This window comes from Pristiophorus japonicus, chromosome 32 (assembly GCF_044704955.1).
Source record: "Pristiophorus japonicus isolate sPriJap1 chromosome 32, sPriJap1.hap1, whole genome shotgun sequence".
NCBI lineage: Eukaryota > Metazoa > Chordata > Chondrichthyes > Pristiophoridae > Pristiophorus > Pristiophorus japonicus.
Window position 1 is genome coordinate 9,000,342 of NC_092008.1, and position 18,942 is coordinate 9,019,283.

The 18,942-nt window shown below is 54.2% G+C and overlaps 1 protein-coding gene across 3 annotated transcripts in view; it reads right to left on the reverse strand.

Moving 5' to 3' along the window:
• Positions 1-18,942, reverse strand: part of LOC139240456 (collectin-12-like) — a 52,889-nt gene that overhangs the window by 10,990 nt on the left and 22,957 nt on the right. For all 3 annotated transcript variants that reach the window (XM_070868990.1, XM_070868988.1, XM_070868989.1), the window contains exon 7: positions 17,289-17,423. In XM_070868990.1, coding sequence (XP_070725091.1) covers positions 17,289-17,423 — 135 coding nt within the window. The remainder of the gene's footprint in view (positions 1-17,288; positions 17,424-18,942) is intronic.

An 18,942-nucleotide genomic window follows, 5' to 3' on the forward strand; every position in this document is an offset into this window, starting at 1 on the left:
GAAAGAGAAAGAGAGAGAGAGAGAGGGCGGTGTCCTGTTCCTGGATGCCCCATTGTAATTCCCCGATGAGAGCAGGGCCTGGTGCCAGGAATGTACAAGGTATAACAAGGCCGGGCCCTCCCCCTCAGCACACGGCGTGTCCTGGGGAGAGGCAGCAGCTCTCCGAGCGGCTCACGGCCTATTTAGGAAATAGTCGTTGGGCTGGCGAGGGTGCGGTGTGAATGGACACTCCGAGGCCGAGCCTGGGGAGGGGCAGCTCTCGTAGGGGCCGTCATCGGAGGGGCAAGAGATCCCATTCCCCCATCGCCCCCTCCCCCCATCGCCACCTCCCCCTATAGCCCCCTCCCCCCATCGCCCCCTCCCGCCATCGGCACCTTCCCCATCGCCCCCCTCCCCCCATCGACCCCTGCCCATCGCCCCTCCCCCATCGCCACCTCCCCCATCGCCCCCTCCCCCATCGACCCCTGCCCCCATCGCCCCCTCCCCCATCGACCCCTCCCGCCATCGGCACCTTCCCCATCGCCCCCTCCCCCCATCGCCACCTCCCCCCATCGCCCCCTCCCGCCATCGCCCCCTCCCCCCATCGCCCCCTCCCGCCATCGCCCCCTCCCCCCATCGCCACCTCCCCTATAGCCCCCTCCCCCCATCGCCCCCTCCCCCATCGCCCCCTCCCGCCATCGCCCCCTCCCCCCATCGCCACCTCCCCCTATAGCCCCCTCCCCCCATCGCCCCCTCCCCCCATCGCCCCCTCCCGCCATCGGCACCTTCCCCATCGCCCCCTCCCCCCATCGCCACCTCCCCCTATAGCCCCCTCCCCCCATCGCCCCCTCCCCCATCGCCCCCTCCCACCATCGGCACCTTCCCATCGCCCCCTCCCCCCATCGCCACCTCCCCCTATAGCCCCCACCCCCATTGACCCCTGCCCCCATCGCCCCCTCCCCCACCCCATTGCCCCCCATCGCCCCCTCCCCCATCGCCACCTCCCCCATCGCCCCTCCCCCATCGACCCCTGCCCCCATCGGCCCCAACCCCCATCGCCCGCTCCCCCCATCACCACCTCCCCCATCGCCCCCTCCCCCCATCGGCCCCTCCCCCCATCGGCCCCAACCCCCATCGCCCGCTCCCCCCATCACCACCTCCCCCATCGCCCCCTCCCCCCATCGCCCCCTCCCCCCATCGGCCCCTCCCCCCATCGCCTCCTCCCCCCATCACCACCTCCCCCATCGCCCCCTCCCCCCATCGCCCCCTTCCCCATCTCCCCCTCCCCCCATTGCCCCTCCCCCATCGGCCCCTCCCCCCATCGCCTCCTCCCCCCATCGCCACCTCCCCCATCGCCACCTCCCCCATCGCCCCCTCCCCCCATCGACCCCTGCCCCCATCGCCACCTCCCCCATCGCCCCCTCCCCCCATCGACCCCTCCCCCCATCGCCTCCTCCCCCATCGCCACCTCCCCCATCGCCACCTCCCCCATCGCCCCCTCCCCCATCGACCCCTGCCCCATCGCCCCCTCCCCCATCGCCCCCTCCCCCCATCGGCCCCAACCCCCATCGCCCGCTCCCCCCATCACCACCTACCCCATCGCCCCCTTCCCCCATCGCCCCCTTCCCCCATCGCCCCCTCCCCCCATCGCCCCCTCCCCCCATCGGCCCCTCCCCATCGCCTCCTCCCCCCATCGCCCCCTCCCCCCATCGGCCCCTCCCCATCGCCTCCTCCCCCCATCGCCACCTTCCCCCATCGCCTCCTCCCCCCATCGCCACCTCCCCCATCGCCACCTCCCCCCATAGCCACCTTCCCCCATCGCCACCTCCCCCCATCGCCACCTTCCCCCATCGCCTCCTCCCCCATCGCCACCTCCCCCATCGGCCCCTCCCCCCATCGCCTCCTCCCCCCATCGCCACCTCCCCCATCGCCTCCTCCCCCCATCGCCACCTCCCCCATCGCCACCTCCCCCCATCGCCACCTTCCCCCATCGCCACCTCCCCCATCGCCCCCTCCCCCATCGGCACCTCCCCCCATCGGCCCCTCCCCCCATCGCCCGCTCCCCCCATCACCACCTCCCCCATCGCCCCCTCCCCCCATCGACCGCTCCCCCATCGCCTCTTCCCCCTCTCCCCCCCATCGCCTCCTCCCCTTCCCCTCCCCCATTGCCCTCTCCCCCCATACCCCATCGGCCCATTGCCCCCTCCCCCCATTGCCCCTTCCCCCCTCCCCCATCGCCGCCCCATTGGCCCATCGCCCCCTCCACATCACCCCCTCCCCATCGTCCCATCGCCCCCCCATCGCCCCTTCCCCCCTCCTTCTATCACCCCCTTCCCCCATCGGTCCTTCCCACTCCCCCATCGTCCCCTCCCCCATCGTCCCCCATCGCCCCCTCCCCGTTACCCATCGCCAATCCCCCTCCCCATCACCCCTCCCCACTCCCCCATCACCCCCTCCCCCTCCCCCATCGCCCCCTCCCCTCCCCCATCACCCCCCCTCCATCGCCCCCTCCCCCATCGCCACCTCCCCCATCACCCCCTCCCCCATCGCCCCTCCCACTCCCCCATCGCCCCCTCCCCTATCACCCCTCCCCCATCACTCCCTCCCCCCATCGCCCCTCCCACTCCCCCATCGCCCCCTCCCCCTATCACCCCTCCCCCATCACTCCCTCCCCCATCACCCATCACCCCATCGCCCCCTCCCCCTCCCCCCATCACCCCCTCCCCCATCGCCCCCACCCCCTCCCCCATGCCCTCTTCCCCACCCCCATCGCTCCTTCCCCCATCGCCTCCTCCCCAACCCCTCCATCACCCCCTCCCCCATCGCCCTCTCCCTCTCCCCCCTCTCCCATCACCACTCCCCCGCCCCCCCATCGCCCCCTCCCGCTTCCCCCATCATTCCCCCACGCCCGCCGCACCCCTACCCTGAGCCCCACATTACTGGGTGTGTCGCATCCGTGCGGCCAAATTCTTCGTGTCCCAGCGGGCGGCGGTGGGCTATTCGCACGTGGGAGGCATCACCGCCGGGATCAGTCCTGTTTCCCGCCTGACGCCCATCCTTCCCCCGCCCCCGCCCCCCTCCACACTCCCCCCCCCCCTCCACCCCGCCCCTCCCAGCGCTGTGGAGCTTAAAGGGAAGAGCCTATCAGAGGCTGGAAGGGAGCGAGGGAGGGTGGGAGCAAAGGAGAGAAGGAGGGAGGGTGGGACCAAGGGAGGGAAGGAGTGACAGAAAGGGAGGGAGGGTGGGAGGGATGGAGGGAAGGTGGGACAGAGGGTGGGAGAGATAAAGGGAAGGTGGGAACGAGGAACGGTGGGAGGCAGGGGGAGTGAGGGAGGGAACAAGGGATGGAGGGAGGGTGGGTGGGACAGAGAGTAAGGGAGGGAGCGAGGGAGGGTCGGTGGGAGGGTGGCCCTACGGGTCTGGCACTTTTCTGTTCGAGGGCGGGTGAGATTTCGGTCACTGGGCGATGGGCCCAGCGACCCTGATGGTCTTTCACAACATCAACATTGCATTTATATAGCGCCTTTAATGTTGTGAAACATCCCAAGGCGCTTCACAGGAGTGTATCATGACAAAACATTCGATACCGAGCCACAGCGGCAGAGAGAGAGAGAGAGAGCCAGAGAGAGAGAGAGAGAGAGAGACAGAGAGAGAGAGAGAGAGAGAGACAGAGAGAGAGAGAGAGAGAGAGAGACAGAGGGACAGAGAGAGAGAGAGTGCCAGAGAGAGAGAGACAGAGAGAGGCAGAGAGAGAGACAGAGAGAGAGAGGCAGAGAGAGAGAGACAGAGTGAGAGAGACAGAGAGAGAGAGAGAGAGAGAGACGGAGAGAGAGAGACAGAGAGAGAGATAGAGAGAGAGAGACAGAGAGAGAGATAGATAGAGAGATACAGAGAGAGAGACAGAGAGAGAGACAGAGAGAGAGAGACGGTGCCCTGCGGGGAGGACATCGAGGAGGGACGGGGGGGTGGGGGAGAGAAGCTGCAAGCATAGGGCAGGTTGCGGTCTCGCTGGGAGAGGAAGGGGTTAATGCTGACTCATGCCCAGAGCAGCTGCTATTTCTGGAGCATCTCCACACACAGGCAGCCTCCAACATGTTGCAGGCAGTCGCTCGGTCGCATCAACTCTTGTTTCCCAAAGCCAGCTCTTGGCCGACCTCCCGATGGAACACTGGTACACCCACACCCCTCACTGTAACACTGATATACCCCACACCCCTCACTGTAACACTGATATACCCCACACCCCTCACTGTAACACTGATATACCCCACACCCATCACTGTAACACTGATATACCCCACACCCCTCACTGTAACACTGATATACCCCACACCCCTCAGTGTAACACTGATATACCCCACACCCCTCACTGTAACACTGATATACCCCACACCCCTCACTGTAACACTGGTACACCCCACACCACTCACTGTAACACTGATACACCCCACACACCTCACTGTAACACTGATATACCCGACGACCCTCACTGTAACACTGATATACCCGACGACCCTCACTGTAACACTGATATACCCCACACCCCTCGCTGTAACACTGATATACCCCACACCCCTCGCTGTAACACTGATATACCCCACACCCCTCGCTGCAACACTGATATACCCCACACCCCTCGCTGTAACACTGATATACCCCACACCCCTCGCTGTAACACTGATATACCCCACACCCCTCACTGTAACACTGATATACCCCACACCCCTCACTGTAACACTGATATACCCCACACCCCTCACTGTCACACTGATATACCCCACACCCCTCACTGTCACACTGATATACCCCACTCCCCTCACTGTAACACTGATATACCCGACGACCCTCACTGTAACACTGATATACCCCACACCCCTCACTGTAACACTGATATACCCCACACCCCTCACTGTAACACTGATATACCCCACGCCCCTCACTGTAACACTGATATACCCCACGCCCCTCACTGTAACACTGATATACCCCACACCCCTCGCTGCAACACTGATATACCCCACACCCCTCGCTGCAACACTGATATACCCCACACCCCTCACTGTAACACTGATATACCCCACACCCCTCACTGTCACACTGATATACCCCACACCCCTCACTGTAACACTGGTACACCCCACACCACTCACTGTAACACTGATACACCCCACACCCCTCACTGTAACACTGATATACCCCACACCCCTCACTGTAACACTGATATACCCCACACCCCTCACTGTCACACTGATATACCCCACACCCCTCACTGTCACACTGATATACACCACTCCCCTCACTGTAACACTGATATACCCGACGACCCTCACTGTAACACTGATATACCCCACACCCCTCACTGTAACACTGATATACCCCACACCCCTCACTGTAACACTGATATACCCCACGCCCCTCACTGTAACACTGATATACCCCACGCCCCTCACTGTAACACTGATATACCCCATTCCCCTCACTGTAACACTGATATACCCCACACCCCTCACTGTAACACTGATATACCCCACACCCCTCACTGTAACACTGATATATCCCACACCCCTCACTGTAACACTGATATACCCCACACCCCTCACTGAAACACTGATATACCCCACACCCCTCACTATAACACTGATATACCCCACACCCCTCACTGTAACACTGATATACCCCACACCCCTCACTGTAACACTGATATACCCCACACCCCTCACTGTAACACTGATATACCCCACACCCCTCACTGTAACACTGATTTAACACACACCCCTCACTGTAACACTGATATACCCACACCCCTCACGATAACACTGATATATCCCACACCCCTCACTATAACACTGATATACCCCACACCCCTCACTGTAACACTGATATACCCGACACCCCTCACTGTAACACTGATATACCCCACACCCCTCACTGTAACACTGATATATCCCACACCCCTCACTGTAACACTGATATATCCCACACCCCTCACTGTAACACTGATATACCCCACACCCCTCACTGCAACACTGATATAACCCACACCCCTCACTGTAACACTGATATATCCCACACCCCTCACTGTAACACTGATGTACCCCACACCCCTCACTGTAACACTGATATACCCCACACCCCTCACTGTAACACTGATATACCCCACACCCCTCACTGTAACACTGATATATCAAACACCCCTCACTATAACACTGATATACCCCACACCCCTCACTGTAACACTGATATACCCCACACCCCTCACTGTAACACTGATATATCAAACACCCCTCACTGTAACACTGATATACCCCACACTCCTCACTGTAACACTGATATACCCCACACCCCTCACTGTAACACTGATATACCCCACACCCCTCACTGTAACACTGATATACCCCACACCCCTCACTGTAACACTGATATACCCCACACCCCTCACTGTAACACTGATATACCCCACACGCTTCATGGTAACACTGATATAGCCCACACCCCTCACAGTAACACTGATATACCCCACACCACTCACTGTAACACTGATATACCCCAAATCCCTCTCTGTAACACTGATATACCCCACACCCATCACTGTAACGCTGATGTACCCCACACCCCTCACTGTAACACTGATATACCCCACACCTCTCACTGTAACACTGATATACCCCACACCCCTCACTGTAACACTGATATATCCCACACCCCTCACTGTAACACTGATATACCCCACACCCCTCACTGTAACACTGATATACCCCACACCCCTCACTGTAATACTGATATACCCCACACCCCTCGCTGTAACACTGATATAGCCCACACCCCTCACTGTAACACTGATATACCCCACACCCCTCACTGTAACACTGATATACCCCACACCCCTCACTGTAACACTGATATACCCCACACCCCTCACTGTAACACTGATATACCCCACACTCCTTACTGTAACACTGATATACCCCACGCCCCTCACTGTAACACTGATATACCCCACACCCCTCACTGTAACACTGATATACCCCACACCCCTCATGGTAACACTGATATACCCCACACTCCTTACTGTAACACTGATATACCATACACCCCTCACTGTAACACTGATATACCCCACACCCCTCACTGTAACACTGATATACCCCACACCCCTCACGGTAACACTGATATACCCCACACCCCTCACTGTAACACTGATATACCCCACACTCCTTACTGTAACACTGATATACCCCACACCCCTAACCATAACACTGATATACCCCACACCCCTCACAGTAACACTGATATACCCCACACCCCTCACTGCAACACTGATGTGCCCCACTCCCCTTAATGTAACACTGATATACCCCACACCCCTCATGGTAACACTGATATACCCCACACTCCTTACTGTAACACTGATATACTATACGCCCCTCACTGTAACACTGATATAGCCCACACCCCTCACTGTAACACTGATATACCCCACACCCCTCACGGTAACACTGATATACCCCACACCCCTCACTGTAACACTGATATACCCCACACTCCTTACTGTAACACTGATATACCCCACACCCCTAACCATAACACTGATATACCCCACACCCCTCACAGTAACACTGATATACCCCACACCCCTCACTGCAACACTGATATACCCCACTCCCCTCACTGTAACACTGTTATACCCCACACCCCTCACTGTAACACTGATATACCCCACACCCCTCACTGTAACACTGATATACTCCACACCCCTCACTGTAACACTGATATACCCCACACCCCTCACTGCAACACTGATATAACCCACACCCCTCACTGTAACACTGATATATCCCACACCCCTCACTGTAACACTGATGTACCCCACACCCCTCACTGTAACACTGATATACCCCACACCCCTCACTGTAACACTGATATACCCCACACCCCTCACTGTAACACTGATATATCAAACACCCCTCACTATAACACTGATATACCCCACACCCCTCACTGTAACACTGATATACCCCACACCCCTCACTGTAACACTGATATATCAAACACCCCTCACTGTAACACTGATATACCCCACACTCCTCACTGTAACACTGATATACCCCACACCCCTCACTGTAACACTGATATACCCCACACCCCTCACTGTAACACTGATATACCCCACACCCCTCACTGTAACACTGATATACCCCACACCCCTCACTGTAACACTGATATACCCCACACGCTTCATGGTAACACTGATATAGCCCACACCCCTCACAGTAACACTGATATACCCCACACCACTCACTGTAACACTGATATACCCCAAATCCCTCTCTGTAACACTGATATACCCCACACCCATCACTGTAACGCTGATGTACCCCACACCCCTCACTGTAACACTGATATACCCCACACCTCTCACTGTAACACTGATATACCCCACACCCCTCACTGTAACACTGATATATCCCACACCCCTCACTGTAACACTGATATACCCCACACCCCTCACTGTAACACTGATATACCCCACACCCCTCACTGTAATACTGATATACCCCACACCCCTCGCTGTAACACTGATATAGCCCACACCCCTCACTGTAACACTGATATACCCCACACCCCTCACTGTAACACTGATATACCCCACACCCCTCACTGTAACACTGATATACCCCACACCCCTCACTGTAACACTGATATACCCCACACTCCTTACTGTAACACTGATATACCCCACGCCCCTCACTGTAACACTGATATACCCCACACCCCTCACTGTAACACTGATATACCCCACACGCCTCATGGTAACACTGATATACCCCACACTCCTTACTGTAACACTGATATACCATACACCCCTCACTGTAACACTGATATACCCCACACCCCTCACTGTAACACTGATATACCCCACACCCCTCACGGTAACACTGATATACCCCACACCCCTCACTGTAACACTGATATACCCCACACTCCTTACTGTAACACTGATATACCCCACACCCCTAACCATAACACTGATATACCCCACACCCCTCACAGTAACACTGATATACCCCACACCCCTCACTGCAACACTGATGTGCCCCACTCCCCTTAATGTAACACTGATATACCCCACACCCCTCATGGTAACACTGATATACCCCACACTCCTTACTGTAACACTGATATACTATACGCCCCTCACTGTAACACTGATATAGCCCACACCCCTCACTGTAACACTGATATACCCCACACCCCTCACGGTAACACTGATATACCCCACACCCCTCACTGTAACACTGATATACCCCACACTCCTTACTGTAACACTGATATACCCCACACCCCTAACCATAACACTGATATACCCCACACCCCTCACAGTAACACTGATATACCCCACACCCCTCACTGCAACACTGATATACCCCACTCCCCTCACTGTAACACTGTTATACCCCACACCCCTCACTGTAACACTGATATACCCCACACCCCTCACTGTAACACTGATATACTCCACACCCCTCACTGTAACACTGATATACCCCACACCCCTCACTTTAACACTGATATACCCCACACCCCTCACAGTAACACTGATATACCCCACAGCCCTCACTGTAACACTGATATACCCCACACCCCTCACTGTAACACTGATATACCCCACACTCCTTACTGTAACACTGATATACCCCACACCCCTCACTGTAACACTGATATACCCCACACCCCTCACTGTAACACTGATATACCCCACACCCCTCACTGTAACACTGATATACCCCACGCCCCTCACTGTAACACTGATATACCCCACATCCCTCACTGTAACACTGATATACCCCACACCCCTCACTGTAACACTGATATACCCCACACCCCTCACTGTAACACTGATATACCCCACACCCGTCACTGTAACACTGATATACCCCACACCCCTCACTGTAACACTGATATACCCCACACCCCTCACTGTAACACTGATATACCCCACGCCCCTCACTGTAACACTGATATACCCCACGCCCCTCACTGCAACACTGATATACCCCACACCCCTCACTGTAACATTGATATACCCCACACCCCTCACTGTAACACTGATAGACCCCACACCCCTCACTGTAACACTGATATACCCCACACTCCTTACTGTAACACTGATATACCCCACACCCCTCACTGTAACACTGATATACCCCACACCCCTCACTGTAACACTGATATACCCCACACCCCTCACTGTAGCACTGATATACCCCACACCCCTCACTGTAACACTGATATACCCCACATCCCTCACTGTAACACTGATATACCCCACACCCCTCACTGTAACACTGATATACCCCACACCCCTCACTGTAACACTGATATACCCCACACCACTCACTGCAACACTGATATACCCCACACCCCTCACTGTAACACTGATATACCCCACGCCCCTCACTGTAACACTGATATACCCCACGCCCCTCACTGTAACACTGATATACCCCACGCCCCTCACTGTAACACTGATATACCCCACACCCCTCACTGTAACACTGATATACCCCACACCCCTCACGGTACACCATGAATCGTGTTGCTATAGCAGTGCCAGGTTTAGGGCTTGTCTGTGCCGGCTCAAACCGTGCTGTCGAGCTGTGTGTGGGCAGAGATGGCCTTTTATGGAATCTCGCTCCTCTCCCCCTGACTGCCCTGGCAGAGGGAGCTGTGCTCTGTCACGGACCCAGGATTCTGCCAACACAGACTGGGCCCCTCCCAGACTGAGCCTGAAGCCTGGCATGAGGAGTAGTGGGGCAGGGACCGGGAGATGCTCGGTGGTGGGGAATGTTGCCGCAGCGGATCACCGTCTCACTGGCCGGGGGAGGGTGGGGCAGCTCACGGTGATCCCCCACCTGGGATCCACTCCATGCTGATCCACTCTCTGTGATCCACTCTCTGTGATCCACTCTCTGTGATCCACTCTCTGCAATCCACTATCTGTGATCCACCATCTGTGATCCACTCTCTGTGATCCGCTCTCTGAGTTCCACTGCATGTGATCCAGTGTGTGATCCACTCTCTCAAATGCACTATATGTGATCCACTCTTTGTGATCCACTATCTGTGATCCACTCTATGTGATCCACTATCCCTGATCCACTCTATGTGATCCACTCTCTGTGATCCACCATATGTGATCCACTCTCTATGATCCGCTCTCTGAGTTCCACTGCATGTGATCCAATATGTGATCCACTCTCTCAAATGCACTATATGTGATCCACTCTCTTTGATCAACTCTCTGTGATGCACTGTCGATGACCCACACTCTCAGATCCACTCTCTCTGATCCACTTTATGTGATCCACTCTCTGTGGTCCACCCTATGTGATCTACTCTGCGTGATCCACTCTCTCCGATCCATGCTCGGTGGTCCACCATCCGCGATCCACTCTATGTGATCCACTCTCTCTGAACCACTATATGTGATCCACCCTATGTGATCCAATCACTGTGATACACTCTATGTGAACCTCGCTCTCGGATCCACCCTCTCTGATCCACTCTCTCTGATCCACTCTCTCTGATCCACTCAATCTGATCCACTTTGTGATCCACTCTCTCTGATCCACCATTTGTGATCCACTCACCGTGATCCACTCTCTTTGATCCACTCTATGTGATCCATGCTTTTGGATCCACTCTCTGTGATCCACGCACTGTGGTCCATGCTTTTGGATCCACTATATGTGATCCACTATCTTTGATCCACTCTCTGTGATCCACTCCATGTGATCCAATCTATATGATCCACTCACTGTGATCCATGCTTTCGGGTCCACTCTCTCTGGCCCACTCTATGTGATCCACTCTATCAGAACCACGCAATGTGATCCACTCACAGTGATCCACTCTCTGTTATACACTCAATGTGATCCACCCGTTGTGATCCACTCTATGCAATCCACTCTCTACAATCCACTCTATGTAATCCACTCACTGTGAGCCACTTTCTCCGATCAACACTTTGTGATCCACTCGTTGTGATCCACCTTATGTGATCCACTCTGTGTGATCCACTCAATGTGACCCACTCTATGTGAACCACTCACTATGAGCCACTCACTGTGATCCACGCTCTCTGATCCACTATATATGATCCACAATTTATGAGCCACTCTCTCTGATCCACTCTCTGTGACCAACCCTCTCTGATCCATGCTTTCTGATCCACTATATGTGATCCATTCCCTCTTATCCACTCTGTGATCCACTATATCTGATCCACTATATGCGATCCACTCAATATGATCCACTCTCTCTGATCCACTATATATGATCCACTCTCTCTGATCCATATTCTATGATCCATGCTCTATGATCCACTATACGTGATCCACTCACCGTGATCCACTCTCTGCGATCCATTCTCTCTGAACCACTCTCTCTGAACCACTCACTGTGATCCACTCAATGTGATCCACTCTCTCTGATCCACTCTCTGTGACCCACACATTGTGACCCACCCGATGTGATCCACTCTCTCTGATCCACCATCTGTGATCCACTCAATGTGACCCACTATATATGATCATGTCAATGGTGACCCACTCCCTCTGAACCACTTTCTGTGATCTATGCTCTGTGATCCACTCTCTCTGACCCACTATAGGTGATCCACTCACAGTGATACACTCACCGTGACCCACACTCTCTCTATGATCCACACAATACAACCCTCTCTCTACGATCCACTCTCTTTATGTGATCCACTCGCTCCTCAGGATCCATTCTATGGAATCCACTATTGTTATGTGATCTACTCGCTCTCTGGGATCCACTGTCCGTTATTCACACTGCATGTGACCCACTCAATCTCCAGGGTCCACTCTACGTGATCCACTCCTCTTGTGCGATCCACTGGCTCTCCGGGATCCACTCTCTGTGGTCCACTTACTCCGCATTCTGCTTATTCCGATCCACTCTATGTATTCCACTTGGTCTGTGATCCACTGTCTGTGTGAACCTCTCTGATACACGTTCTCTGTGACCCACTCTGTTTTCCACTCTTTGTGATCAACCTGATCCCTGAACCACTCCCTTTCTCTGATCTACCAATCGAAATGTTTAAGGGGCGTAATGCCTGCTTTAGACGCCTAGAAACCACCCCCACCCCTCACCAGACTCGCAGTGGGACTGACGGCAGCATGGGGGGGAGGGTGTGTGTTGTGGGTGGGGGGTACTGTGGGTGGGGGGGGGGGGGCTGTGGGTAAGGGGACACTGTGGGTGGGGGTGTTGCTGCATGGTGAGGTTAGACCCCCCCCCCTCCCCCCCCCGCGCGAAGTGAGGAAAGTTCGGCAGTCCGCCTCTGATGCACACTGCAGTCGAATATCCCAAGTTAAAACACAACTCCCGGGTAGCCCTAACCGGCGCGCCTTGCGGGGGAGAAAGGATGATGGGGGAGAGAGAGAGAGGCATTGGGGAGTGAAGGGCGGGGTGGGCGGAGAGGGGGTGTGTGGGGGGTGGGGGAGGGGGAGGCACCGGGGCATGGTCCTTACAAATGAAATGAAACGGAATGGACCCCAGGAGGGCGGGATGGGAATGGTCACTGGCTCTGGATGGGGGGCCGGTTACTTGCCCGAGGGTCTCTCCGATCTCCCCAACACGGTTTCCTGATTAAGTTGAACCGACCCACACACAGCAGAAGACACCGACCCGAGTGTCGGCTGTTGCTGGGGATGATTTCATCCACCCAGAACGCACATTCCGTGTTCGACAAACCAGAGTCACGCTCAGCCAGCATCTTAAAGGGACGGGCAGCCCGGTTTAAGGCAGCTGGCACCACACTCGATAACCACCAGGAGCTCCGATATATCCCACACCCCTCACTGTAACACTGATGTACCCCACACCCCTCACTGTAACACTGATATACCCCACACCTCTCACTGTAACACTGATATACCCCACACCCCTCACTGTAACACTGATATACCCCACACCCCTCACTGTAACACTGATATACCCCACACCTCTCACTGTAACACTGATATACCCCACACCCCTCACTGTAACACTGATATACCCCACACCCCTCACTGTAACACTGATATACCCCACACCCCTCACTGTAACACTGATATACCCCACACCCCTCACTGTAACACTGATATACCCCACACCCCTCACTGTAACACTGATATACCCCACACCCCTCACTGTAACACTGATATACCCCACACCCCTCACTGTAACACTGATATACCCCACACCCCTCACTGTGACACTGATATACCCCACAATCCTCACTGAAACACACTGATAGACCCCACACCCCTCACTGTGACACTGATATACCCCACACCCATCACTGTAACACTGATATACCACACACCCCTCACTGTAACACTGATATACCCCACACCCCTCACTGTGACACTGATATACCCCACACCCATCACTGTAACACTGATATACCACACACCCCTCACTGTAACACTGATATACCCCACACCCCTCACTGTGACACTGATATACCCCACAATCCTCACTGAAACACACTGATAGACCCCACACCCCTCACTGTGACACTGATATACCCCACACCCATCACTGTAACACTGATATACCACACACCCCTCACTGTAACACTGATATACCCCGCACCCCTCACTGTAACACTGATATACACCACACCCCTCACTGTAACACTGATATACCCCACACGCCTCACTGTGACACTGATATACCCCACACCCCTCACTGTAACACTGATATACCCCACACCCCTCACTGTAACACTGATATATCCCACATCCCTCACTGTAACACTGATATACCCCACACCCCTCACTGTAACACTGATATACACCACACGCCTCACTGTGACACTGATATACCCCACACCCCTCACTGTAACACTGATATACCACACACCCCTCACTGTAACACTGATATATCCCACACCCCTCACTGTAACACTGATATACACCACACCCCTCACTGTGACACTGATATACCCCACATCCCTCACTGTAACACTGATATACCCCATACTCCTCACTGTAACACTGATATACCCCACACCCCTCACTGTGACACTGATATACCCCACACCCCTCACTGTAACACTGATATACCCCATACCCCTCACTGTAACACTGATATACCCCACACCCCTCACTGCCACACTGATATACCCCACACCCCTCACTGTAACACTGATATACCCCACACCCCTCACTGTAACACTGATATATCCCACATCCCTCACTGTAACACTGATATACCCCACACCCCTCACTGTAACACTGATATACACCACACGCCTCACTGTGACACTGATATACCCCACACCCCTCACTGTAACACTGATATACCCCATACTCCTCACTGTAACACTGATATACCCCACAATCCTCACTGAAACACACTGATATACCCCACACGCCTCACTGTAACACTGATATACCCCACACCCCTCACTGTAACACTGATATACCCCACACCCCTCACTGTAACACTGATATACCCCACACCCCTCACTGTGACACTAATATACCCCACACCCCTCACTGTAACACTGATATACCCCACACCCCTCACTGTAACACTGATATCCCCCACACCCCTCACTGTAACACTGATATACCCCACACCCCTCACTGTAACACTGATATACCCCACACCCCTCACTGTAACACTGATATACCCAACACCCCTCACTGTAACACTGATATACCCCACACCCCTCACTGTAACACTCTGATCTACCAATCCTCCATCGAGAGTGAAGGGTTAACACTCTCCCAGTGCTGGGGATGAGAGAGACAGGAACTGGAAAAGAATGGAGTATGTCAGAATGCACCACAGTTCAACCTCTGACCCCCTGCGCATTCCACGGACCAAATTTGGGCAGAAGAGAAGAGGAGAGACCTGGGAGGAATGGGGGGGGGGCGCCGGGGGGGGGGGGGTGGACTCGAGCAGTGAGTCAGCACGGGATACATCTTGTCGTGAGTCAGAGCGCCTGCTGACATGCAGAGTGCGGGAGAGAGACAGGGAGATGCATCAGGACAGGAATAAGAACACAAGAAACAGGAGCAGGAGTCGGCCATTCGGCCCCTCGAGCCTGCTCCGCCATTTAATACCATCATGGCTGATCCGATCATGGACCCAGCTCCACTTCCCTGCCCGCCCCTTCACTCCCTTATCGCTCAACAATCTCTCTATCTCCACCTTAAATATATTCAATGACCCAGCCCCCACAGCTCTCTGGGGCAGAGAATTCCACAGATTCACCAAAAGAAATTCCTCCTCATCTCCCGTCTTAAACGGGCGGCCCCTTATTCTGAGACTATGTGCCCCCTAGTTCTAGATTCCCCCCACGAGGGGGAAACATCCTCTCTGCATCTACCCTGTCCAGCCCCCTCAGAATCTGATACGTTTCGATAAGATCACCTCTCATTCTTCTGAACTCCAATGAGTAGAGGCCCAACCTCCTCAACCTTTCCTCATAAGTCAACCCCCTCATCCCCGGAATCAACCGAGTGAACCTTCTCTGAACTGCCTCCAAAGCAAGTGTCTCCTTTCGTAAATACGGAAACCAAAACTGCACGCAGTACTCCAGGTGTGGCCTCACCAATACCCTGTATAACTGGAGCAAGACTTCCCTGCTTTTATACTCCATCCCCTTTGCAGTAAAGACCAAGATACCATGGGCCTTCCTGATCACTTGCTGTACCTGCATACTAACCTTTTGTGTTTCATGCACAAGTAACCCCCAGGTCCCACTGTGCTGCGGCACTTTGCAATCTTTCTCCATTTAAATTATAAAAATGTTGCTTTTCTATTATTTCAGCCAAACTGGATAATGCCACATTTTCCCACCTTGCACTCCATCTGCCAAATTTTTGCCTGCTCAGTTAGCCGGTCTATAACCCTTCGCAGATTTTTTTGTGCCCACGTCACAATTTGCCCTCCCACCCATCTTTGCATCTTTGCATCGTCAGCAAAATTGCGGAGTGACTTCGATGCCTCCCATGGACGATCAGCCGGGACGGTTGGCCGAGAGGGGAGGGGGGTTGGGAGCAGGGAGGGTGAGGGGGTTACCCAGCTCCAGACGGCTAATTTGGGATTCCCCAGCCCCCACCGCCCGCACTCCCTGCTGGGGTGGGTGACTCGCTGCGACGGCTCACGCAGTCAAATAGCCAGCGGGCGGTCACACTCAGGCCCGAACCCCGGCCTCGCCGGTGGAGACGGGAGGAGGAACTCGGCTGGGGAGGGCGGGCGGAAACAGAAATAGATCTCACCGCGGGGTGGCATTGACGCAGTCTTCCAATCTCCTCGCGGAACACGTGGATCTCGTCGGCCATCATTTGATTGTCTCGATCCACGCGTTTAAATTTCTCCAACAGCGTTGCCAGCTGGGCTCTGGCCATCTCAGCCTGCAGCGAGAGAAAGGACCCGATTAGCAATCACTCCCGGGCCTCTGTTATTCTATATCCAAACCCCCTGAACCCCTCGATTAGATCCCAGCCTGTAACTCACTCCCGGGGTATCCGTTATTCTATATATAAACCCCCTGAACCCCTCAATTAGATTCCAGCCTGTAGCTCACTCCCGGGTATCCGTTATTCTATATATAAACCCCCTGAAACCCTCGATTAGATTCCAGTCTGTAACTCACTCCCGGGTATCTGTTATTCTATATACAAACCCTCCCGAACCCCTTGATTAGATTAAAGCCTGTAACTCACTCCCGGGTATCTGTTATTCTATATATAAACCCCCGAACCCCTCGATTAGATTCCAGCCTGTAGCTCATTCCCGGGTGTCTGTTATTCTATATATAAACGCCCCGAATCCCTCGATTAGATTCCAGCCTGTAACTCACTCCCGGGTATCCGTTATTCTATATATAAACCCCCCGAACCCCTCAATTAGATTCCAGCCTGTAACTCACTCCCGGGTATCTGTTATTCTATATATAAACCCCCCGAACCCCTCGATTAGATTCCAGCCTGTAACTCACTCCCGGGTATCTGTTATTCTATATATAAACCCTCCTGAAACCCTCGATTAGATTCCAGTCTGTAACTCACTCCCGGGTATCTGTTATTCTATGTATAAACCCCCTGAACCCTCGATTAGATTCCAGCCTGTAACTCACTCCCGGGTATATGTTATTCTATATATAAAACCCCCGAACCCCTCGATTAGATTCCAGCCTGTAACTCACTCCCGGGTATCCGTTATTCTATATATAAACCCCCCGAACCCCTCGATTAGATTCCAGCCTGTAACTCACTCCCGGGTATCTGTTATTCTATATATAAACCCTCCTGAAACCCTCGATTAGATTCCAGTCTGTAACTCACTCCCGGGTATCTGTTATTCTATGTATAAACCCCCTGAACCCTCGATTAGATTCCAGCCTGTAACTCACTCCCGGGTATATGTTATTCTATATATAAAACCCCCGAACCCCTCGATTAGATTCCAGCCTGTAACTCACTCCCGGGTATCCGTTATTCTATATATAAACCCCCCGAACCCCTCGATTAGATTCCAGCCTGTAACTCACTTCCGGGTATCTGTTATTCTATATATAAACCCCCCGAACCCCTCGATTAGATCCCAGCCTGTAACTCACTCCCGGGTATCCGTTATTCCATATATAAACCCCCGGAACCCCTCGATTAGATTCCTGCCTGTAACTCACTCCCGGATATCAGTTATTCTATATATAAACCGTCCGAACCCCTCGATTAGATTCCAGCCTGTAACTCACTCCCGGGTATCTATTATTCTATATATAAACCCCCCGAAACCCTCGATTAGATTCCAGTCTGTAACTCTCTCCCGGGTATCTGTTATTCTATATACAAACCCTCCCGAACCCCTCGATTAGATTCCAGCCTGTAACTCACTCCCGGGTATCTGTTATTCTATATATAAACCCCC